This window comes from Mirounga angustirostris, unplaced genomic scaffold (assembly GCF_029215605.1).
Source record: "Mirounga angustirostris isolate CCGP_5_RB_7025 unplaced genomic scaffold, mMirAng1.0.hap1 SCAF_15, whole genome shotgun sequence".
Classification (NCBI taxonomy): domain Eukaryota; kingdom Metazoa; phylum Chordata; class Mammalia; order Carnivora; family Phocidae; genus Mirounga; species Mirounga angustirostris.
The window spans coordinates 20,985,635-21,011,035 of NW_026991723.1; the positions used below are offsets into that span (position 1 = coordinate 20,985,635).

A 25,401-nucleotide genomic window follows, 5' to 3' on the forward strand; every position below is an offset into this window, starting at 1 on the left:
TCCAGCGGCGCGTAAAATTGATGTGAACCGAACGAAGTGGGATCGGCGTGATCCTCCCTCTCTTGTCTCAACAGGGGTTTCGGCGCGTTACACAAGGCCGAGCTTGTCTCTTTAAGGAGACATTGGACCCTAATTAGTCCGCATTCCTGGCGCGGCCGAGGAGCAAGGGGCTGAGGGTGTTTGGGTTGGAGGGGGGCGGGTGGGAGGACGAGACTCGGAAGGAGATCTCCTGACCAGCCTCGAGTCTTACCGCCCCCTCCACCCTCTTTATTTTGCCGCCACCACCGCCACCAACACCCAGTTCTGAAGATGCAGCTAGGGCAGCAGCAGCAGCAGCCGCCGCCACAGCTTCTCCCCGGCCCACGTTACTTTGATTGACAGCTGAACAAATGTTTCCCCGGTTCGAACGCTCGCGCTAAGGAACGTCAGCCAAGACGAAGCTCCGCCTTGGGCGGGCCATCTCCGCTCCGCCTCCGCTAACCCCATCCCGTTCCGTTCATTGGTCCGAACCGCGGACGACGCCCGGCCCCCACGTGGGCTCCAGCCCGGCCAGCTCCTCCCCTCTGGCTCGCCATTTGTCAGCAGTGAAATGACGGGCAGTAACACAGAACGGCGATTAATGTTCAGCCATCTCTGATTGGTTGCTGGAGACGCCTACCGCGCCGAGGGTGGGCGGGGCGCTTGAAGAGGGCCCCAGAGCGGTCGCGTGGCGGGCCGGTGATTGTAGTCAATCTGGCCGAATCCTCGACCGCGGTCGCTGGGGGTGGACTACATCTCCCGGGATGCTCCGCGGTCCCTCCACGGACGTGTGTGAATATGTATCAGAATGTTAATGATTAGCTGCTGCTAAATTTGGTCAAAGAAGTCACCTACACAGAGCGTGTTGTTAGAGCTGTTCTGAGCGGGTGTTTGGGCTGTTGGCTGCTTTCTTCCCCCTCTCTCACACACTTGTATATTATTTTGAGGTGGTGTTCGCAGAGTTTGAAAGGAGAGAGAATTAAAAAAAAAAAAAGCCGCAAGCGTTTCACTCTCTTTTATTTTTATAATCCCCTTCAATTTGGGGTTAAAAAAAAAAAGACAAGAAAACAGGAAGGAAGAAAAATAAGGAAATGAGATGTGGTAAAAGAAGCTAAAAGGTGCCTTTTAAAAGATCGTTGCTGTGAAGTGAAAAAATCTCCAGAGAAACCAAAAAGCACCGCCGAGACCTCTTCCGAACCAAAGGAGTTTGTGTTTGCTTTTAGGAAAGAAGAGAGAGATCATTCATTCGGAGGAATAACAACCAATTAAAAGACAAATAAAAAAAAGTTTGGAGTGGGACGAGCGAGCGGGCGGGCGGCGCTGCCGGCGGGCGCTGGTGCGCGGAGCTCGCACTTTCCCGGCCCAGGGGAGCGGCGCGGCCGCGGCGCTGGGCTCAGCGGGCGCGCCTCGGCGGAGCGAACGTCGGAGCGTTTCCGCGGGAGACGCGCGCCGGACAATGCCCGCGGCGGGCCAGTGACGCCCGCGAGGAATGCCGAGCGGCCCGGCCGCCCGCACCCAGCCGCCGCCGCCGCCGCCGCCGCGCGTTCCTGCCGCCCGCGTCACGCGAGACCCGGCGGGGGCCGGGACCGCCCGAGCCGCCCCTCGGACCCGGCCGGCCGCCTCCGCCGCCGCCTCCTCCACCTCCTCCTCGGGGCCATTAAAGCCAATGAGCCGCGCGCCTCTGCCCAGCGCAGCCAACTAAATCGGTTTGGATGATTCGCGACCTGAGCAAGATGTACCCGCAGACCAGACACCCGGTGAGTGCGGGCGGCGGGGCGCGAGCTCGCCGAGCGCGGGGGGATCCCCCGCGTCGCCCCCTGTGCGCCGAGTTCTGTCTGGGGCCGGAGGGGCGGGGAGGGCGGCCCGCGCCCCGCGGCCCGCTCCCTGCCGTCACCCCCCACCCCCTGGCGCGGTGGCACTCTCGGAGGGGGTGCGGAGAGGCAACTGAGTTGTAGCCATTTTCTTATTGTTGTCTTTGAAGCCCCTGGAAGCCGCGCGGAGCCGTTCGCCGTCCCCGCGCCGCGACTCCTCGAGCGGGGGGGCGGCGAGCGATGGAGGAGGCGCGACTCCGCGCCGGGGCGGGGAGGGCGCCCTCGGCGGCGGCGCGGCTGGTCCGGCTGCGGCTCGGGAGTGCGGGGCGCCGGCCCCTCGCTCCGCGGGCCCCGGGGACGCGCGAGCGAGCCCGCCAGCCGGCCGCGGAGGGTGGCGGCCGCGTTTCCCGCCCCCTCCCCCGACCTGACCGCGGCCAGACGCCATGGCGCGAGTCCCCCCGACGGGCCAGTTTCGATTCCGGGTGGGGAGGGAGTGGGCGCGGCGCGCCGGCCCCCGGGCGTCCGCGGCTGGCGGGGGAGCGGAGCGGGGTCTCGAACCCGCAGGGTCCGGGGCGGGCCAGAGACCGCGGGGGCCGGGGGCCACTCCGAAACCAGCCCCTGCCGGGCTGTGCGGCGAGGCGGGGCGGGGGGGGCCTAGATGAGAGTTTTAATCGTTCCTGCTCGCCTGCCTGCGCGGTGACCCCTCCCGCCCCCCGCTAACGCCGCGTGGTATGTTTTCTCCATCTCCCTGCCTCGCCTGTGATGTGGGCTAATTAAATATTTTATTGTTGTTCTTTAGGCACCGCATCAGCCTGCTCAACCCTTTAAATTTACAATTTCCGAGTCCTGTGATCGGATTAAGGAAGAGTTTCAGTTTTTACAGGCTCAATACCACAGGTAACGATATTGACTTTAGCTGATCCTCCTGTTTGCTTAGCTCTTGTCTTCCCCCCCACATACACACACAAACACCCCCCCCCCCTTTTTTTGGCCGCCACAAATGTGGTATTATCATTTTTACTTGTGGGCAGAAAGGGCAAGTCAAGGCCTCTTTTCCTTAGGCAGGTGTAAAGAAATTAAACATTCTTTCCTTCTTCTGTAAATAAATAAAAAGGAGACAGAACAATTGAAACTGGGGAGACTTGGAAAATGCTGAGGCCAAACTTTCGATATTGATTTATTGGGGCCAGGAGAATGGAAGATTGGAAAGATTCTGGGGCCTTTTGACTTCCTTGGTTCTTTATTACTCCGGGCTTGATTCCGTCTCACTTTTTTCTGCCGTTCCACTGAAATACCATGAGCTGAGAGCCCTGGGAAGTCGCAAGTGAGCGATTTCATTACTTTTATGCTGAAAAATGTTTTCTTCTTACAGGCGATCGTTAGACTTAGAGTGCCTTTGAAATATTTTTCTTTCTCTGGCTTTCTAATGACGTGTAATTCTTATTTCTTAAATGCAAGAACCAAAACGAGCTACTGAACCCGATCCACACTTTGCCCCTGGGTGGTGGTATTCAACTTGTCTCTGTTTTGGAGGGAACAAATAAGACATCATTCATAAGACATGCTTGATTCATATTTTCGTTAATCTCTTCGTGGTACATTAAAAAAAAAAACCTCCCTTGTGACATTTTGGGGGATTTAAATTTGTGCTTGGGTATATACACGTTATTGATGTTTATTTTCTTTTTCTTCTTTCATTAAATGAATTTAGCAAATGTTCATTTCTGGATGCGGTTCCGGAATTAAATTGGCTAGAGGATTTTTTTTTTTTTTTTTTTTCTTAAACAAAAACCCCAGGTTTGATCCTCATTGAAAGGGCAAGCCCAGGCTGGTTCCAGTCACCCCTTTCTCTCCCACCACCTCTCCTTCAATAATGAGATGCAATTTTAAGATAGTTGATTTGGGGTTTTGTAGGTGATGATTTAGAATGTCTATTTACATTTGAAGAATGTAAGTCAAGGTCTGCATTGTACTTAAGATTTCATTATGTCTTGAACAGCCTGAAGCTGGAATGTGAGAAACTCGCCAGTGAGAAGACAGAGATGCAGCGGCATTATGTCATGGTAAGAAAACTGTGTCACAGATTCAAAGTGCCTGTTAGTTTAGGATACCAAAAGCAAGGATATGTTCAGATTGCTGGAGGCTGCAGGATAGATCCCAGTCACAGCGTGCCAGTGCAGTTGGGGTTGTGGGAATGTGATCATTCGCAACCTGTAATTCCAGGATGTTATAACTTGCTTCTGACAACCAGCTTTGATTTGAATTTTCACGAAGTTCAGCTGCGTGGGGTATGATCCTCTGTGCTTTGTTTTTATAGATTGGAAAAAAAAAAAAAAAGAACCTCGTTTATGTTTTGTTGAGAGTCACAAGCAAAATGTTTTTGCGCTAGTGGTTTTCTTTGTTGTTTTATTGCTCTTGTTCCAAACAATCTTAACCAATTTCTTTGTATGCAGCAAGAATTTTAAGGTTTCATTTTTTTTTTTTTTTTTTAGAGAATGATGGATATCAAAAGACACCAGACACCTTTTCAAAATTTTCCCGCTTTTTATGTTACTAGTGTGTGTTTGTATGTGCATGTGATTTGTGTGTTTTCAGTTTCTGTGGTGTTACATTGGTTTGAGGAGCGTTGTCGTCTTCTGTATAACCGATCTGTTCTGCCAGAATTTCTCTAATGACAGTTATACTACACGTCCCCTCCCCCCCAAAAAAAATCAGATCTGCTTTTTCAGAAGTCTTAACCAAGCATGTTTTTATGCTTGTTCATAAAGGCTCCAGAGTAACTCATTCATTTCCTATCCAGCCTTTTTCCTTATGAGCAGAACACTAAAAATGAGAAACGGAACTCTGAAGTAGCATCACCTTTCTGAATAGTTCTTTCAAAGCGCCAGCATTTTTATGAGACACTTGCCATTAACTTGGCCGCTATGCCTTGGAATTAGAGTCCATATGGCACTAAATTTTCGTCAGGTCTTTTTGATTCATCTGTTTGTGATGTATAAAGACAGCTGGAGATGTTAAGAATGCTATGTGTGAACTTGATTTTCTTAGTTTTGTGAGTTACTCAGAGTCTGTGTCTTAGGGTGGCTGCTAGTTTATTAAGCTAAATGTTCCTCCTTAGCATAGGTATTGTGGATATTTTGCTTTAGTGAGGCTTTTATGTTTGTTTTAAGCATACTTGGGGCATTTGGAACAAACTAGGGAGTCTGATGAAAGGCACGAAATTAATTGCTTTCCCTTCTTTGACAGTATTATGAGATGTCCTATGGGTTGAATATAGAAATGCACAAGCAGGTAAGTTATTTCTTTATAACCATTTGAAATGACAGTAATAGTGTACACTTGAGAAAGAAAATTGTATGTTTTGCAGTTTTATTCTGCATGTTTTTGTGAGTTTCTGTATTTTAAAAGACTACTGAAAGAGAATACTATCTTTTCAGGTGTGGTTCCCCATCCTTTTTGCATTTTGTCCTGATTTTAGTCATTTAAAAACATGGTTTAGAATGTCTGAATGCATATTAAATTTTGTCCACTTTGAAAAGCAGGATGCTAAATTTTAAAAAATGTCTTGTTTTTCTTTTGAAAGAGTTAATTTATTTCAGGCATTGCAAACTTGTCCTAAGAGAGGGCTTTTCTTAGAAAATATTAAAAAGAGGAACTGTAAATTGTGTGGAATCTTCCTTGGCTTGGTGTGAAAGAATGGATAAAGGGTGAGCTGGGAGGATCACAATGAAATCTGTGGAGCTACAAAGAAATTGATGTAAACTAAAATCCTGGTACCAGTCCCCCGAGGCTACTTAGTTGGGTCTTAACCAGGAACTGTAGCTGTACTTCCAAAAATTTGTACAGGGTAAATCGAGCTTGATAGGAGGGTGTGATAAGGTTCGGCACTGGGCCTTCACATTTAGTAAACTAGTTCGGCCAAAAAAGAAAAAGACAAAACAAAAAAGATAATGATTAGTCAGAAAGTGTTGAGAGGTATGACTCAAACAGCCTTCCCCCCCGGCCCCAGGAAACTGAATAAAGTGGTTTGGTTTAAATTTTGGTTTAAATTTTCTACATAAAAAATAGCGTATATATAAAAAATATTGCTTGGCAATAATATTTTATTTTTAGTGATCTCCAAGTGAAAGTGCTTCAGGTCTGTCTCAGCACCTATTTCAGAATAGTTGTGTATGTGTTTACCTGTTGGGAAAAGATGAGGGAAAACTTAATGTTTTTCATTTCTTATATATACTCATGGTAGATATGATTACTTTCTAAGTTTAAAACATACGAATTGATCACATATTATTAGGCTTTTACTATTTATGGATTCCTTTCTGGATATACTTAATTACCCACATACTTACAGATAGTAGATCTTTCAAGGATGACTTGCACAGTAAAAGCCATTGGGTAAACAGTATTTGAAAACAGAAAGTTGGAAAAAAATGAGTCGTCACTTATGCTGAGGATTTTTTATTTCAGATACTTATTTTTACTTCATAAGCTATTTAATTATGTCAATATTAACATAGTATAGTTTGCTGCACATTAAAATTAAGTTCTTATTTTGGCATCTTTGCCATTTCTGTTTAGATTCGTAATGTAAATATCTCCTGCTTAAACAAAAATCCATTAAACTTATGTGTGGACTCCCCTTAGCTCTACCTTACAGAAATAAATTACATGAGAGATTGTTTGTTAATTGTGCTATTACATGTCATTTTAGGTCTGGATCTTGTACATGTGTGTTTTTTTTTTTCCTTTGGTCCTCACCCCACCATCCAAGATTAATTAATGTCTTCTTAAAGATTGAGCCAGATGATTAATGTTCTTTTATTTCTCCTCCTGTATCTTATTTACCATAACACTTAGTTTCCAGATCTCTTTATACAGTTTGCAGTTCTGAGAGGCACAGAGCTTGTATTTGATTGTATGCATTTCTTTGGGGAGGGGGCTAGTGTGTGAGATCCCTTAATTCTACACATTTTGTACCTCTGTAATTCTTTCATCCTCTTGTCCAGGTGGCCTCAAATGCCATCCATTTAAAATTGAGAATGGAGTACATTTTCCCTTTTTTTCCCTTGGCTTTTAAATTCAATCATATCAAGAATCCTGAGGGCAGTTTATCACATTATGAAATACAGACAGCCCTGCAAACCACCTACTTATTATATTTTCTTTCTTTCCCCCCTTAAGCACAGAGGCATATCTGTCTTTATTTGTTTTCCTAGGCAGACAGCCTTGGTTCCTCTTGGCCTCTCTTCCAGATGCACTCGCTGGATACCCTCGTAATGGAAAGCAGCAATAATGCAGGGAAGTTGCCCTGCGGCATAATTGGGCCTAGTTCTCAAGATCGGGTTAGGCTTATTCACTTATTAGATTTGTGTCTCTCAAGGGTTCAAGAGTAGGAGTCCCCGGAGTCCTTGGAAGTACCCTAGTAATTGGTGGCCCTGATATTCGAAACCTCTGTGTATTTTTTGGTTAATGCTCCTGTTCTTCTTGGCTGCTGCCAGCCACAGAGTATTTATTTTTAGAGAAATTTTTCATTGGAACAGAAAATGATGGCTGTGATGGAGTCATGACTCTGTGACTTAGCAAATTGATAAAAGGGTAGAAGCACAGAGCAGTGACAAAACAGGGTGGGGGGCCTGGTATTATGGCCCCTCCCCTTTCTGTATGATGTTCATCGTCAGTCACTCTGTGTTGATTCTGATAGAGGACTATAGAGTGAAATCTATGGGGAATTTGTCATTCTGAAATGAAAGCTAATGTAATTAGTACCAATTAAAGTACATTTAGTAAATTGGATTTAATCTTAATTAAGCCTGCATAATGTTGCCAATTTTTAACAATTATGTTTGAGAACATAATTAATTTAAATTTTGGTAACTGAGTAAATAGCATTAGTCTGGTAGAATTAGTTGATTTTTTTTTTTTTTAAAGGGGAACTCAGTGACATGACATGGAATTAGAGCATAAAATATGAATCTAATTTCTGGTACTCTTTAGTAGGGTCGATAGAGCTGAGCAGAGGAAGCTAGAAAAAAACCCAGAAAAGTTAGAATGGACTGTTCTAGGCCATAATGTAAATTAATGCTTTACCACTGTCTTAAGTTCCAACATGAACATGAAGATGACAAATGGGACCTGGTTAGAAATGACACATGTTTTATTGTGATGTCTTCATATTGGAATTTTCTTAAATGAAAGAATGTTGGCCTTTATTCCCTAAGGAGTTCCCTAAGTGTGGGGTTTTTTGAATTTTTTTTTTTTTTTGCTGTTGTTGTTCTGGATGAACAGTTGGCCCATGGTTTAGTTGTTACTTTTTTTGCTGATTGTTCCTTTTTGTTAATACAGTGTGACTTCTAAAAGGGTCAGTGACTGTGGGCAGAACAGGGTGATGCATGCAGTTGATAGCATTGCTAAACGCTGCTCATTCCCATCCTTCACCTGTATTGCTGTAATTAAAGAAGATCTCCTTGATTTAATCTGACAGCAGCAGTTTCCACTTTAAAAAGTGAATATTGGATGTAGATTAGGAACAGTAGGTCTGTGAGTTCCACCTATAGGAACTCTAAATGGAGATGAATATACCACATTTTGAGAACGTCTCGCGACTTTTTCGTAGTCAGTATTCTGTAGTCTGAAGGTCTTTTTTTGCTTCTAAAAAAATTTAGCTTAGTATTTGAATTTTAGAATTAGAAACTTTTGGAAACCTACAACACTAAGAACCTAAAAGAAGTGAATACTACACATTTACATACACATGTCTGTGTGTGCGTGTGTGTGTGTGTGTGTGTATATGTGTATGTACTTATATGTGTACATATGTGTCTGTAGATATATAATTGTTGTATTTTTTAATCAGAGCAGGAAAACTCCTGTTTCACTCCAAGCCATGTAGATTTTATTATGAGACTTGGGCCACAACCATTTGAGTGCAGCTAAAATATTAATTGAATAGAAATGAAAGGGCCTTGCCAGCTGATAGGATATCATAATCATAGCCTCTCTGGTCGATGGTAAATGATGATAAATGACATTAGGAACCTTTTAGCAAACTGTAATAACTACAAGGAGGGAAGCAGTATGGATCTGCATTATATCTGATACCCTCTAGTACCAAGTGGATTGCCAATACTGCTTGTTTAGCATTTTCTAAGGGCAATAGGATATTGATTTCTGACTTACAAGGAACAGCTCTATTTTCACCATTGAAAAGTATTGCAGGTTGTTAAGAAGAAATTGACTTGAAGAGGCCGACTGCTGCCCATCATGGAGCAAATAAAGCAAAACTGCCGAAGCATGGTGGAGCAGCGAGACGGGCCCTCAGCAATTTGTTGCTATTAATTTACCATGCTCGACAGCAAATCAATCGGCATCTACTTCATCTGCTGGAGAAAATGCTGTCCAGGGCAGATAAAAGGCTCGGCATGGTACAGAGAATAGACTGGATTGGCCAAAAGGAGGCTGCAGTTAATGTGTAAATAAGTGAAATCAAGGCCACTGTTGCAGAGGAAGCTGTTGTTAATTAGGTTGGTGCTTTTTAGTGAACTATTTTAGAAAGTAGCCTAGGATTTGAAGAGTAGAAAGAGATATATTGAGGTTGAAGTAATACATGACTGGCATGACATTCCATCCTTGAGTGGACTTGATTCGAGGGTGCAGTAAATTTATTTGGGGACAGTGCTTGCAATGGAAGTCCATTTGTTTAAAGTTCCGTTTCGACCAGATTTCCCCTAAGAAAACTTATTTTTTTAAAAAGTATTACTAATTTCTTGCACATCTCCTGTCTTAGACTATAGGCGCTTGGATTTGGAGGATTAGGTGCAGAGAGTAGGTGTTTGAGAATGTCTGTTGTATCCTTACAGGGTGACTATTTTTTTCAGCAATGGGTGATTGAACTCTTGTATGGCAATGAAAGCGAACGATTACCAAAGGTGGGATGTTCTAGCTGAAAGGAATAAACCAGTGAAAGTTTTACTGACAGAATTTTCTTTTGCTGTATAAACATTAGGGAATAGTCTAGAGGGTGGGGAACAGGGGTGGACACTACTGCCCTGGAAAATCTCAAAGAGATTACGAGTGAAATTTTGATGACTGTGCAAAACCCTCCAGATACAATCAGAAGAGCATGTGCTTGGGTTGGGGAGGGGCTTTTGGGGCTTTGTGTGTGTGTTTCATTGAGGCTTAAAGCCACCTCTTCTAATTTAGGATTACTTAGCCTTCAGTAGTACTTTACAATTAATATTAACCAAACGGAGGTTATTGGTGGTGGTTTTTTACCCCTGGCCTGTCTGATCTGGACATTTTGGGGTAGGGACCAAGCTTCAGTCCTATTTAGTAAATCTAGATACGTGTAGATTTTAAGTTATATTTTCCCTAAAACTCTGAGAGGATCTAGCATTAGGACAGTTGATACCAAGTTGGGCAGGACCCAGTGAGCTGTCTTTTTCCTTGTCACAGGGCTTTCAAGAAAAGCAGATCTGTGAGGAGGAAGTTTAACCTGTCGGGTATGTGCATAATTAGGAGTGTTTTCTGGATGGCGTGGGTTTCCCCTTTTTCTCTTCTCACATGTCGAGCTCTGAATTTTCTCTCTTTTTGAGGTCTCATAGAGTATCTGAAGATTGTTCACCTAAAGCAGTGATTGTTGAGTGGAATTGGAAATTCCTTTCAGTGGAAGTGAATGTTATTATATATCTGGCATGTGCTTACCACCTATCTGGGCACACTGCCAAAATTCTTTAATTCTCACAATGATCCTAAGAAAGGGATTATGTCCAATCAAAGGGTGATTAAACAGGATCAGATCTGCACAAGGTGATATAGTTATTAGGTAGTGGATTCAGGACTTCAGATGAATTTACCTGAGAGGATGTCTCTTGGGTGATAGGTCTGTCCTGGGTTGGAGATTCAGGCCCCAGTTCGTTCCAGGAATGGGGAGCGCCCTTGGGAGGCTGGGATAGGCCTGGGGTTTGTCCTTAAGTCACTGAACTTCGGGCTCATACCCAGATCCCCGGAGTGTCCTTCAGACTGCTTTCAGTGGGTGACAGGGTGAGGGTCCTTTTGCACCGAGTCTCCCATGAGTCTCCCACAGATGGGGCGAGGAGAGCTGCCTACTTATCAAGACTGAGTTTGCTTCCTCCCTGGGCAACCTATTTCTCATTTGTTTACAAACTTGCTCTTCCATTTAACTTTTATCTTTTCCTTGTGGCTTCTAAAACTATGCCTGAAGACAAGGGGCTGTTTGTTAATCACCATCTTGTGGGTTTTTGAAGGGGAAAACAGGGAGGGGAAAATGTGATGTTTTGTGGCCTCTTTGTAGTTCAGAAAGAGGTTCTTCGATGCAGGAAATCACACACAACTCAAACTTTTAAATGAAGGCAAATATTTTGCTTTTACTGGTGAAAGATTTTCTTTGCAGCTTTCAAACAAAGGGATATTTCCTCCTCACTGTCCCGTAATCCCTACTGGATATTGTTTTTTATTTATTTTTTTTTCCGGGCAAAGTTCTTTGTATCTTAAGTAGTAATACCTTTGAGCTGGGTTGGACTCTTGTGTCTTTAGGCGCTGTTGCAGCCTTAGTGGAGTCGAGATGGTGCTGGCAACGGCCATTGTTCTCACAGTCTTCATTTCCCCTTTCCTCGCCTAGAATTGTATTTTTTTTTCTTTTTGTATTATAGAATAGGTAAAGTCCATTGGGAATGAAATGTTTAAAATGTGCACTTGAGTTATTTTTGTGTGTGTTTAATGACATTTGTACTGCCTTTGATGTGACTGGATAGTCTGGTTTATCACTTCAGGACAGCAGTAATATATTTGATGGTGATGGAGTGAGTGAAGGGGATGTGATTTTTTTAGAAGGTACTTTCCCTTGATCCCCTTTCATACCTCCCCTTAGAAAACCCTAGCACTCCAGCAAGGGTGCCACATCCAGTGGTCTTGTAGCTCAGTTATCACTTTTGCAAGCTGAGCTATTGGAGAAAAAAGCAGGAGACAGCATATTTGGAGCCGGGGGGGGCGGGCAGCTGAGTGTTTGCACTGGTAATGCCAGTTTGTGAGGCTCAGGATTTGACTCATTCCGCGCTAAGTGTACTGCAAACAGAATTCATGAAATTAATATTGCTCTACTTGGAGCGGGAAGGGCTTCAGAAGTTTTAGTTAAAAGCAAAAGTCAGGGTTGTTTTGACTTTGCTTTAGTAACAGCTCTCTCTGGTAGTTGCTGTATATCTGTAAGAGGGATTTAGCCAGCATTCATCAACGCAGATCTATATACCCTCTCTATTTTCATTGGAATTGACCCAGTGTTTATGCCAAGCTCTTGCTATTTCTCTACCACTGGGCCAGAACTTTCCTCAGAGCTTCATTGTATAACCTGTGCTCCAGCCAGCGTGTGGATGAAGGGCAAGGTGTGGCTTTTCTTAGCTGGATTGTCAGAGAAGCAGAAGAGAAATATTCCTGGACGCCCCTTACGTACTTGGTCTTCTGGTTAGTTGTGTCACTTTTTCATTATTTTTGAGCATTTTGCCCACAGGTGCTTAAGGATTTGTGTTGTGAAGGGAGCTTCTGCATCTCATGGGAAGAAAGGGTGGCTGCTCTCCTGGCACAGGACGGGGGCAGGACGGGGGCAGGACGGGGGCTCTGTCCCTAGGCTGGCTGGTGGAGTCTGCCTCGGATCCTGGCGGTGGCCTGGCACTTGCAGCAGTGAAGCCAGCGAGACGTGGGGGAAACAAAGAGGGGTATCCGCTTCCTGATTTCTTAGCAAGCTTATTCCACTTACTGTTATTCTAATTAGGATACTGTTACTTTCTGACTATGTTTTCTGCTCCTCTGGGTTTGTGGATTATTTTGGTTAAGGAATTTGAAAATACCAGGAAATAAAACTGGAAAGAATGGTAATTGTAGAAATTATGAGCACGAGTACCCTGTAACACCCTCTCTTTGCAGAGCTTAAGGCATTTTATATGTTCTCCTTAATCTTCCTGCTGTTCCTGTAAAGCAAGTAGCAAGCTTTGGATCCATGTATTTATTTAAATAGCTTCTGTCAGTGGAGTACTCTACAGTTTGCCAAGCAGTGTCATTCCACTGGCCTCCTTGAACAGATGACACTGAGGCTTAAGGGCTTAAGAGACTAGCCCAGTGTCACAGTACAGGAGGATCAGCACGCGGGTGGAGAGCCTAGGGTTCACGCAGGTCGGTGAGCATGCCCGAGGTCACAGAGCGAGAATCACTGGCAGAAAAGGAAGTAGGCTTCTTGACTTCCCTTCCAGGGCTCCCTTCGCTGGCTATGCTGTTTCCAAACAGCAAATAGGTGCTTGTTCCTGTGATGTTCTTGGCTGTATGCAACGTGAGGAGCATGGGGATGCTGTTGGCAGTCCAGGGGGTGTTAGATAGTGTCCTCTTGAGCTAGAGATCTGATCTGGGTGTTTGTGTGTGAGTACAGAGCCTTCCTCTTTTCCTCTCTACCCTTCCAGTGCTTGGGCCCTGCCCAAAGGGAGGCTTAGGATCCACAAACGAAAGTCTGAAGCCTAGATCCACTTTTAGCAAAGTGCTTAATAAGACTGGCTTTTCCTGCATTCCTAGAGTATGCTCTGCAAACACTATACTAGAAACAACCTTGTTTCTTGCCAGTCAGCCCTGTCCCACTAGAATGTAAGCTTAATGGGAACAGGGGTGTCTATTCTCTGTGGGGTCCCTAGTGCTGAGAACTGTGCCTGTCACACAGAAGGTGCCCATGAAGTACTTGGGGAGGAGGGAATGCTCACAGTCAGATCGAGCTAGCCAAGAATATGTGTGACTTCATATTTTTAAGGGCTAATATTTAGGTTGTGGGATAACAAAAGTGGAGTTCCCAAGCCTAGTTAGGCCTCTGGTGCCTACTTGTTAAGATAGTGGAAAAAATGACAGCTGGAAAGGGAAGTAGAAGACTGAGCTTGGGGTGCCTTTCGGGAGCGGGTTAGGATGAGGTAGAATGTATGTATTTAAGCGCTTGGAATCGGCCTTTTTAAAGATGAAAACATGAATGCATCCTAACAATTTAAAATTCAGTTTGAACATCACTATATTATTAGTCCGTGTTTATCTGAAGAATTCTTTTACAAATAATAAGTCTGTGCACATGTAGTTTGAATGAGTGTGGGGAGAGCCTGATCTTAACACACTGTCGCGTGCTTAGCTAACTACCCTCCAGATCAGGAAAAATGCAAGTGTGTAGTGCTTTTCAGGGGACAAGGAACTTGGAAGAGATCTTAGGTTTTTATTAGTGGAGATGGTATGGTGTTACCGAAAGAGTAATAATCATAACAGTACATGATTTTAGAGAGCTTATCATTGGGGTGATATTTCATTTAATCTCGCAGTAACCTTATGAGATTATAGTGTATTATTATTTCCATTTTCTCTGTGAGGAGGAGGCTGAGATACAGAAAATAAGTAACTTCGTGAAATAGGTCCTGGGTTTGACTCTGTTTTTAGATCACTGGTATGTTAGATATTTCTGCCATATTCCAAAAGCTATGTTTGGGATACTCTACTACCAACACAGACCCTACTATCTCCCCCCAAATAAATGACTGAGTCCAGGGATTCAGATTGTAGTCCTGGCCTTGCCAGTGGCCAGCTGTGTGATATTGCTGAGTACCCTAACTTCTCAGGACTATACTTGCCTCAGCTTCAACTAGAGTATAAGTGGACATCTAGATCCCTGTTAGCTCTTTTGGTCTAAAATGACTCTTTGGTTTTGGTTTGTTATTTTCTGTGACCCACTGATTAGAAATTGAGAGTTAAGATCGTTTCCTTTTAGTCTTAGAAAGTCTCTTTAAACAGCTCTTCTCAGAGGTTGCTTGCTTGCTTGCTTTCAGTCCAAAATTAACCTAATGAAGCTAGGAGTCGAAATGGGTATTTAAGTTTATATAGTACTTTATATTTTACAGGGTGCTTTCTCATCCATTATTTAAGTCACAATAATGTTGCTAAAGCATTTTTCCTATCTTGTGGATGAATAAAATGAGATGTAGATGTTAAATGATTAAGTCCCACAGTTAATTAGTGGATGGTTCAGAATTCACTGATTTATATAATGTTACTGTTACAGGTAATAGAAAAATATGTGATATAATACCAGTGTTCCTTTAAAGTGATCTGTTTTGATGCCTTTATTTTGGCATATATATCAAAAAACTTAATCATACAACTTGTGAAATGTGTAATTTATATTGGGATCCAATAATTTTCTACTGGTGTATTAGGGGGTATATAGTGGTTTGTTACCTGTTACGTAATTAGCTCCTGGGATTAGTTACTCCTCCAGAATCTGTAGATGTCAATTTCTTTAGCTGAGGTTTACCTCAGGACACTCAGGGTGTAAAGCATGTCTGTAAACTGGCCTACAACGAGCTTGAGATCTTTTTTTTTTTTTAAGATTTTATTTATTTACTTGACAGAGAGAGACACAGCAAGAGAGGGAACACAAGCAGGGGGAGTGGGAGAGGGAGAAGCAGGCCTCCCACGGAACAGGGAGCCCATGCAGGGCTTGATCCCAGAACCGTGCTTAACAGCTGAGCTACCCAGGCGCCCCATGAGCTTGAGATCTTGAGTTCTTGAGTTTCTTGCATTGTCCTATCAGGGATCCTTTATTTGGGGGAGAGTTTGCACTTCTCAGCTTGGTTTATGGTTAAGTTAATCATAAGCAAGTAAAAGAAGGGGACAATGTTTAATCTTGGCCGTTTTGAGTTGATGAATCAAGGACATAGTAGAGATCAGTTTCCTTTTACTAAGGCATAAGCTCCGAAAAGTAAGAATGTGTTTTGTTACTTCTGCATCCCTGGCACCTAAAACAGTTTCTGGAACATAGTAGAAGAAATGAATGCTGGAATAGCTAAAGGAAGGGTATCATTTTTCCATTTCATTGCCTTTCTTATATTTGAGTGTCAACCACCTATGTATAAGTTTTATTTCCAAGCTCTTAGGACTCTCTCTTGGCTTTGTGATGAGCAAAAAAGGCCTAAATAGGCAATAAGAGATTAGGTGTTCTCTTTGCAGTTCTGCCATAGGTCCTTGAGCTGGTGATGGGTTATTTTAAAATTTAGGATTGAATTCATTTCCAGACGATGATTTATTTGTAAGTTATCTTTTAGCTGTAACATCATATGATTTAAAAATCACCAGCATTAGCAAAAGGTAGATTTTTAACTTCATTGCTTGACACTAGAGACATGCCATTTAAGTTAAGGTTTGGAATCAATTTTATGTAAGAGGAAATTATCTATATATATAGAAGAACCTGACTGTGAGCAGTATTAGGCTGTTGGAGACAGCTAAAAAAATCCTAATGTTGCCAGTGTTTTACAACCTAGAACCATGTGCTCTGTTGCTTCTTCCATAGCTACGGCCACATCTTACAAGTCCTTCTCTAGGCTAAGAGCTCATCAGTGACTAGATGGAGTTACAGATTTTCCATATGTGTGTCTGGCAAGTTTTGATGATAATAAGTTAGTATTTATTAAGCACCTCCTGTGTACCAGGTGATGCAGTAAGTGCTTCAGATGTATTCATTTGTTTAATGGGTAACCCTTGAGGAAGGGATCTGGTTGTCCTCATTGTGTATGAGGAGACTAACATCAAGAGCAGCTAAGAAATTTGCCAGGGTTTTATAGTTAGTAAGTTGCAGAGTGGGGATTCAAGCCCCGGCAGTCTGGCTTTGGAGTCCATGTTCTTGAACCAGGGGCAATACCTGCCCCCTAAATGACCATTTTAATACGGTAAGCTTTTTTTGTTTTGTTTTTATTTTTAAAGTGTACCTAGGTGTACTAGTCTGCTGCTGTGTTTTCTGTACACAGGGAGCTTAAGCGTTACGAATAATAAGTGGGTCTCCTTTTGGGTATGTATTATCAGAAAAGTGCCTTTTGAATTCTCAGATCAGCAAGTTCTTTGCCCCCTAGTCCTTGTCGAAAAGTGTGGTGTTGTGGGGAGCATAACCGAAGCCACATTTTCTGCCAGCCTCCATCCCCTCTACGGGCGGTCTGGCTCGCTCTGCTTCCCTTCCATGGGCTGTCCAGTTCTGGCTCTACACTTCTTCAACCATATGCGGTGGAAGGAACCCCCCCCCCTTTTTTTTTAACAAGTAGTAATACCTGTGGTCTCCAGATTGAGTTTCTAATATACAAAACAATTTCTTTTTGTTTTCGTTTTTGTTTGTTTCAGGACTTTTTACTAGTGTAACTGTTGAGTAGAAATACGGATTGGGGGTAGTTTTTCAGCCAAGGCTACAGGGCCATGCACAAGACCATGAATTGGTTTAGTTACTCAGGTTGAGGAAAAAATAATACAATTTTTCTTCTGAACTAGTGCACTGGGTTAGTGAACCAATTGGTTCATCTTCATTGCAGATTTTCGTTGCTGGCTCCTGGTCTGATGACCACAGCCTATGGATATTTTTGTACTTCTGACTAGGAAATCTTTAGAACAGACCCAGTACCTTTTATAACTACATGGGAGTGTCCAGAGAACTAAAAAACTGCCTGCTTAGGAGTAAGAGTGGGATGGGGGTCCTTGGCTGTATTTTAAAGGATCCACATGATCCTTGAACTTCTTAGCAAAATTGTATGCCTTTTTCTGTGGGCAAAGAGTCCGTAAGCACTCACTGATCCAGTGAGGAAATGGGGACCCACATGAAAGAGTTTGAGAACTACTTCTAGAGCAGTGGTCTCAAGCTGGGCAAGTCCTTTCTCCCAAGGACAGTTTTGGCAGTGCCTGTAGGTATTTCTGGTTGTCACAACTTAGAGGTGCTACTGGCGTGGAATGCATAGAGGCCAAGAATCAACCTTACCTGGCTTCTCTAGTTAATTCAGTCAGTTTGAGAGAACATGTCAAGCCGACTATGCTTGTCTTTTTAGGTTTTCTTGTGATGATAAGCAGAGTAGGGTTGGTGGTAGTGGGTTATTTCAAGTTCTGAATGGGGGTGTTACATGGTCTCCTGTAATCAAGCAATCCATCCTTCCTTCCTTCCTTCCTTCCTTCCTTCCTTCCTTCCTTCCTTCCTTCCTTCCTTCGTTTCTGAAGGGAGATTATTTCCATTGAAACTGTTGGACTAGTGGAAGTTTCTTGGCCTTAAGTGAGGCCTGTTTGTCCTGGCTACCCATTGAGGGTCCCAGAATTAGCCTTAGTCCTCTTGTAGGGAACAGTTGGTCCTTCATCAGCCTTCGTTTGTCCATGCTGAACATAGTCATTTCAGCCATTCTCTTCGACACTCGTTAGTACCAAGATGTATATGATAGACCGGACCACTTGAGATCTGAACATGACACCTTGCCCTGATCTGCCCCAGTTGAGGGATCAAGGCAGATCTTGCTGTAAAATAGTCCTTCTGTCTTTTCACTTGGTCTCTTGCTGAGGTCAAAGTGCATTGTGCTTGGCTTTGTCTAGTCCTGGTCACACTGTAATAAACAAAATGGAACCCTGAATTTTCTCAGTAGCCTGTGGGTCTAGAACATGGGTTTATTTTATTTTTGAATGCGTGGGCACTGATCCATGAACCTAAGTTTTACTTGGACTTACTCCCCCCTCCCCCCCCATTCCATTGAGCTGTACTGTGAATGTGGGTGACTATTTTAAAGGCTTTTGATTTTTTGGGACATAGAATTGTTTTGGAGTGTGGCTTATTACCTCTAAGTACATCTATGTTGGTTAACCTCAAAAAATATTACAGTTAACCTAAAGTGGCCAATAAAAAGCATGGTGGCAATTCCACAGTTACTTGCTTGAATATTTTTTGGCTAACTTGGGGAGGACAGAATGCTTATTTGGCCTTCTTAATGGAGAAATTGTGTTCTGCAAAATTCCAGAATGCCCTTCTTAAGCTTTCACCTTTATGTAGGTCCCAGGAATGTAGAGGTGACAGTTTGGCATCTCTACTTCCTTGTGAGTCTTACCTTACATTTATGAGGTGGCAGATTTAGGAGAGGCTGGGTCAGGCATAGTACATTTATGTACAAAAACCTGGCTTTTTAATATGGCTACTTGTTTCCAAATGCTTGATACGGTTGGCAGAAGAAGATGGCTCAAAATTTGGACCTATTTTAACCAGATCTCAGCAAAACTGATAGGATTTTCTTTTTTTTTTTTTTAAAGATTTTATTTATTGGGCGCCTGGGTGGCTCAGTTGGTTAAGCGACTGCCTTCGGCTCAGGTCATGATCCTGGAGTCCCTGGATCGAGTCCCGCATCGGGCTCCCTGTTCAGCGGGGAGTCTGCCTCTCCCTCTGACTCTCCCCCTCTCATGCTCTCTCTCTCTCACTATCTCTCTCAATAAATAAATAAAAATCTTAAAAAAAAAAAAAAGAAAAAAAAATTCTGGTAAGATCTTTGTTGCATTTGGGTTGTGAGATGGCATGCCAGCGTCCCAGCTTAGATTTATACATCCCACATTTTTCCTTGATTCAGGAATATCTTGGAGGTATTGGCAGGTTTAGTTCCAGACCATCACAATAAAGCAAATATTGTAATAAACCAAGTCAGATGAATTTTTTGCTTTCCCAGGGCATATAAAAATTATGTTTACACTGTTCTGTAGTCTATTAAAGTGTGCAGTAGCATTATGTCTTAAAAAAACAATACACATACATTAGAAAACACTCTTGCTAAAAAATGCTAGCCATCATCTGAGCTTTCAGTGAGTTGTAATCACTGATCATAGATCACCATAAGAAATAGAATAATAATGAAAAAGTGTGAAATATTGGGAGAATTATCAAAATGTGACACAGAGACGTAAAACAAGCAAATGCTGTTGGAAAAATGGTGCCAGTAGATTTTCTTGGTGTTGGATTGCCACAAACTTTCAACTCATAAAATATGCAGTATCTGTGAAGCACAATAAAGTGAAATGGCAATAAAAGGAGGTGGGCCGGTATTTGATTTTCCAGTTTGGGGGCATGCTTTTGCTACATTTGTTTGAAGCTCACCCCCAAAATTAACTATCTAAAATGGAAATATTTAGCTTCTCAAATTGAAATACCTAGAACAGGACCTACAAAGGTCAAGAAGATCATAACCTAAAGACTTAAACGTGAACAAGAGCTTAATCCTCCTGAGGTTGTTTTATTAGTCTTCCTACATTGAGAGTTACTTGGTTAAGAGAAGGTAGTGCTGGAGACCTCAGATGGAAGGCAAAGGCCAAGTTGGCTTTGAATTGTTCTTTAAGCAAATGCTAATTGATCTCACACTACCTGTAGGGCACACTTTGAGGTCTAGGGAGTTAGAAGAGGTGATAGGCTTGCCTCTGTGGAGATTCTAGTCTTTTTATGGCATTTGGACCAATGTGAACAAAACAAGGTATTTGTGTGGATGGCACTGTGACCTAGACAGAAGAGAGGACGTCAGGAGTGATTAAGGATGCTATTTCTGAGATAGATGCAGGGGCATTTCAGTGGGAGCTCAGAGCGGGGGGGGGGGGGGGGGGGGGGGTTGGGTCACTTAGGAAGAAAGGAAAGGGGATGATTCCAAGTGGAAGCCATATAGATGGGAAAGGGCTGTGTATATTCAGGCTCTGGTTAGCATTTCCAGCTTGGTTGGGATAGGGGAAAAATGGTTGAGAAGGCAGGTTTGGGATTCATTTATAGAATGCCTTGAATGCTAGTATAGTATGTGGGCTATTGAAGGAAGGCAAGAAGATTAATCATATGGTAGGGCAAGGACATGTCTGTTTTGCTAATTGCCTTATTCTCAGCAGCTAGCATGGGCCCTGATAGCAGATACTCAGTGAAAGCTGGCTGAAATGATTTGAGTGGAGAGGGACAGGACTGGAGAGGGACAGGGTTGAGGAGGGATGTGGGACCTGCAAGGAGGAACTCAAGTGACCCAGAGTTCATTGGATGAGGGGTGTGTAAATGCATAGGAGAGAGTTCCTAAGACGATGACCCCTGCAGCCTGGCAGAATCCTGGTACCACTGATAGAAAAGGAAACCTTGGAAGGGGGAACTTGCTCTTGATTATATGCTGGGCATGAGGTGCCTGGGGAGGAGGGAGTGATAGAAGAAGGGGAGAAAAGAAAAGTGCATTTGTTGCTTCTCTTTCCTTCATGCCTTCATATCCGCATCTTCCTTTATCTCCTGCCAAATCTATACTTCTGCCAAGAACCTCAAGGATTCTTTTACATAAGACCTGTATTTGTGCTTTTATTCTATACCCAGGCCAGGATGGACTTGGCAGGCAGCTCTTTGCGGACAGTGGATTTAGGAACTTAACGCATTAAAGGTGTGTGGCCTTTGTGTTAGCATATGGGAGAGAGTGTTTCTCTTCATCATGTTTGCTTGATTGCTGCCATTACCTTTATATAGATGTAATAGTGGGAGTTTGCAAATTATCTGATTTTTGACTTTTTCTTTAAAAAATTTTTTTTTAACATTAAAAATAGGTACAGAATCCTCTAAATTATTCATCAGCTATGGAAACTTTGCTCCAGTCATTCTTTTTTTTCTTTTTAATTTTTATATCATTTGGCCAATGACTTTGGGTAGGTCGGTAATTCCATCTCCTTTTTGTGTTGAGAAATTTTGTATAAACTATGAGTCTCAGTCTGTAATTGTTTTGAGAAACTACTATATTCAAAAGAAATAATTATCCCCATTGTTCATTATGTGTGAGCTAAATACTGAAATTACAATGGATGCTTCAGTCAGTGCAAATTATGTATGTGGTTAATTTTCTTCTTTTTTTTCCCTAATGTGGCATATTCTATATTTTAAACTTTCCCCCCTTTAGACACTTGTCTTAAACTGCTGTAGTGGAATGAGAAAAGCAAAGATAGTAAGGAAAGTTAAGTAAACATGAAATTAAAAAGGCCATAGAGTACATTTTGGTAAACCAAAATATTGCTTGGTGGCATAAAACCACAGATCCATTCCAAAAAAAAAAAAAAAAAAAAAACACACGCGGAAATGTGGTTTTGTTGTCTGTCGTGCAGTTTGTTTTCAACTGTCAGAAACATACGTTGCTTTCTGGGGTATTTTTTTTTTCAAGCCTGACCACAGCTTTTCATTTCCTTCACTCCACCCACACCTCCCACCGCACCTCCACGTATCTAGTGCTAATTTATGGGTTATTTAAATGTAATGACATAATCATCAACCAGCAGAAAGGTCTCAGCAGTTGTGGCAAAAGTTTCTTGTCTCAGATGCGCTCAGTGCCAGTTCTGTGCTTTTGGAAACGTCTATAATCAGAACACAGTGATTGTCCTTGTTTTTGGACTTTCAATTTAAGTTAAACTGTGATCTTTAAAAGGTGGTTTTGAAGTGCTTTGCTTTTTTGCTAAAAAGGTAATATATTCACATTAAAGAACTTTTAGAAAGAAGAAGAATCACTCACCCACGATCCTTTTACTCTGAGCTAACTGCTACCTAGGCAGAGGCCCAAGGCTGAGGCCTCACTGTCTCCACCAGTTGTGCTGTTGGCTGATGGAAAATTATGTCTGCCTACCCCTCATCAAAATTACTGGTCAAGGTTCAAAGGGTAATACATAAAATAGACACGTGTATGTTTTATTCCTTTTAAAAGTACAAAAGTACAGAAAGTATATGTATAGTAAAATGAAACCTTAGATCTTTAAAATTAATTTTGATTTATTGGTAACTTTATGGTTTCTTTATCTTTTTTGTGGGCAGCACAATCCTACATATTTTTTTTAGGATCTGCTCTTAATTTAGCCAGTAACTCTCTGTGATCTTGGTAAATTATTTAACTTCCCTGAGTCTCAGTTCTCATGCGAATATAAAAACGAGGGGATAGGACCTGATCAGTATGTTTTATAAAATGCTGGTTCGCAGGCCCCCGAACCTGGGACTTGGGCATCAACATTTTCCTAAATGCTCCAGGGTGATTCTCATGTGCAGCAGGGTTGAGAACCAGTGACTTAAAGCAGTGCTTCTCAAACTTTAGTGTGCACACAAATCACTGGAGATCCTGTTAAAATGAGATTCTATTTCAGCAGGGTTGGAGTGGTGCCTGCTATCTAATGCCCAGGTGATGCTGAGGCTGCTGGTCTACTGGCCACATGTTGAGTAGCAAGGAGCCATAAAATCTCTAAAATTTCTTCCATTTCTTAGTCATTACTTATTTCCATGAGGCAGTTTATATAGTACATGGGGGAGTCCGTGTGCTGCTTGAATGACACCCCTGATTTAAGATGTCAGGATTGATAGGTAGTGTGGTATCCTCATAACCTTTCATTGTTTAGATTCCAGACGTGCATCCCTGGAACGGTTCAGCAGCATGAAGTAGTTTTAATAGTACCTTGCTTCAGGCAGCCTGACTGCATGCCAGCTGGTGGCTGGTGGGCTTGGCACATTGTTACAGAGAAGGGGGGCACTTTCCAGTCTTCCCTCCTCTGCTCACTGAGACCCCACTGTAACAGGTGCTTACACTTTCAAATTCTGTCTCCTTTCCTCTCATCCTCCAGTGGCTACCCTGCTCATATTGACCTCTAATTTCTGAGCAGTATTTTAGGGAAATGGGGGAAAAAAAATCATGAAGTAGTACATTTTGTCTTAACTTGATTTCTCATGTAAGCACATTCTCTGCAGAAAATTTATTAAACCTAATTTTAAGCAAGCAAAACTCCCCAATTTTAAGGTGTATTTTGTTGTGGAAGAAGCACAAACATCCTTGAGTGGTAACATTGGCCATGCTCTTCTTTAACCTTGTCATTTAGAAATAAGGAAGTACTGTTCATAATTGTAGTCCTTTCCTCTAGTTTGCTGTAGCATGGCATCAGACCAGCAGGCAGCAGGATCTAGCGGGACAGCCCCGCTGAGGTCTGGGGTGTCTGCAGAACGGATTTTTAGGCCATCAGCTGCCCTTAAGCAGTTAAGTATAACTGTGGCCACTTAGCTTCTCCATGTAAACCAGGCAGGGATCAGAGAATGCTCCATTTATTAGGGCTGTGTTAGAGAATTTTGTTGCCTTGAAGGAATATACTTATCACCTTTTCTAAAGTCCCAGGCAATAAGAAATTACAGTTTGCAGTGTGGGAGTGTTGCTTTAGAGTAGTGTTACTCAGTGTAGTCTGCAAACTGGAGCAGGTCTGCGCGAACAGTTTGCTATAGGTGGGCGTTAACAATAAGGAGCTTCTACCAGACTGTAAATCAACACACCGCTTTCTTCATTGCAAGTGTCTTCATTGTTAAAAAACAAAAGCAAAGAACAAAAAAACCCCACCTAGCTGAACTGAACAGTAGTTGATTTAATTTTGGCATAAGACTTTTTGTCTTTTTGCTGATGGATACAATTTGAGGATTGCCTGCTCTTCAGTAGCACTGCTTTAGAATATGTAATCAGAGGGTTTATCAGGGTTGTTGTATTAGTTAGGAATAGACAAATAGAAGTTCATAAAGTAAAGGAAGGTGTAACTTGGAAAGATAAAAAAGTAAACTTAGAGGCAGGTTAGGTTAAAGGTAAAATCAAGTTCAAGGTGGTAGGGACATGTGCAAAATAGTAAGTTATTGCAAGTGGGAAGCTGTTCAGAGTCACTGCAGTTTGTGCGTTGGTTAATGCAAAACTCGTTTAAATTCTTCTTGAGTACTTCTGAATTCTTAATAACTTGTCTTAGAATTTTTGTTTTTCCTTTTCATCATCTACCTCTAATGGACATAACACATTTCTATAAATCTTATATAACTGTTTTCTGTAGTCTTAAATTACAAGAAGTTTTGAAATTAAGCCTGGCTTCCCCTCTACCTCTCCTCCTCTCCCCTCAGCCTGCTATTTACTCTTTACTACTATATATAAAATTTACTGCATCCAGGGCAAGTATCTGTTTACCAAGAAAAGAGGAAGAGCGATCCTTTGCCAGTAGCAAAACATAAATACTAGAATGTCTTTTCTGGGTCATAGTGCAAGAAAGTGGAGAAACAGCCGATTTTCTGGGGCTGGGCTTGTGACCTCACTCCTCTTCTCAATCAATCTGGAAGCACTGTCCTCTGTTATCACTGTGCCAGTGAGTCTGCCCCACCCCCTCATTCCCTTTAGATCCGCAGCCCTTCCCTGGTGTAGTATAAATTGTGAGGAATGCCTTCTTAATTGAGGGACAGGAAGAGCCTAAGCTTGAATCGATACCTAACAATACAGCTACTCAATTTGTAGCACTATCTAATCTCAGTTCTGTCTTAGAACAGAACTACTTACCTTAAGGGATTTTATTCATAAGTGTATCCTCATAAATATTTCTGCCAAGCAGATATGGGGCAGCTAGTATTCTTCCCATTTCATGGGTGTAGAAATGGGAGTCCCAAATCACTTAGGAGTTTGCTGAAAGTCATGGTTTAGCTGGACTAGTAATTAGAGTCATCCTGGGATTTGGCACTCCACAGTTGTATCATTCATGCTTTCCAGAATGTTTCATCATCTGAGTTCAGCTTTTTCCCTTTGCCTTACATAACTGCCCCCCACAACACACCTTGAAACTAACCTTGTGACTTCCCAGTCCTAATGACTGGTAACACCATACCCAGGCTTTACATGTTGGGATCATGGATTCCTTCTAATTTTCCAGATCTTAGGGAGATCACGACGTGCTGCTAGTTTTCCCTGTGCAGCGT

General features: G+C 42.6%; 1 protein-coding gene across 16 annotated transcripts in view; it reads left to right on the top strand.

Annotated features, from left to right (window-relative positions):
- Nucleotides 1–854: 854 nt before the first annotated feature.
- The window catches only part of TLE4 (TLE family member 4, transcriptional corepressor), a 142,183-nt gene continuing 117,636 nt past the window's right edge, over nucleotides 855–25,401 (top strand). For 7 of the 16 annotated variants that reach the window (XM_045882295.3, XM_045882296.3, XM_045882297.3 and 4 more), the window contains exons 1-4: nucleotides 855–1,775; nucleotides 2,629–2,726; nucleotides 3,829–3,892; nucleotides 5,076–5,120. In XM_045882295.3, coding sequence (XP_045738251.1) covers nucleotides 1,731–1,775; nucleotides 2,629–2,726; nucleotides 3,829–3,892; nucleotides 5,076–5,120 — 252 coding nt within the window. In that variant the 5' untranslated portion in view covers nucleotides 855–1,730. Of the gene's footprint in view, nucleotides 1,776–2,131; nucleotides 2,312–2,628; nucleotides 2,727–3,828; nucleotides 3,893–5,075; nucleotides 5,121–25,401 lie in introns of those variants that run through there. The other 9 variants (XM_054509189.2, XM_054509192.2, XM_054509193.2 and 6 more) reach the window with 5 other exon arrangements.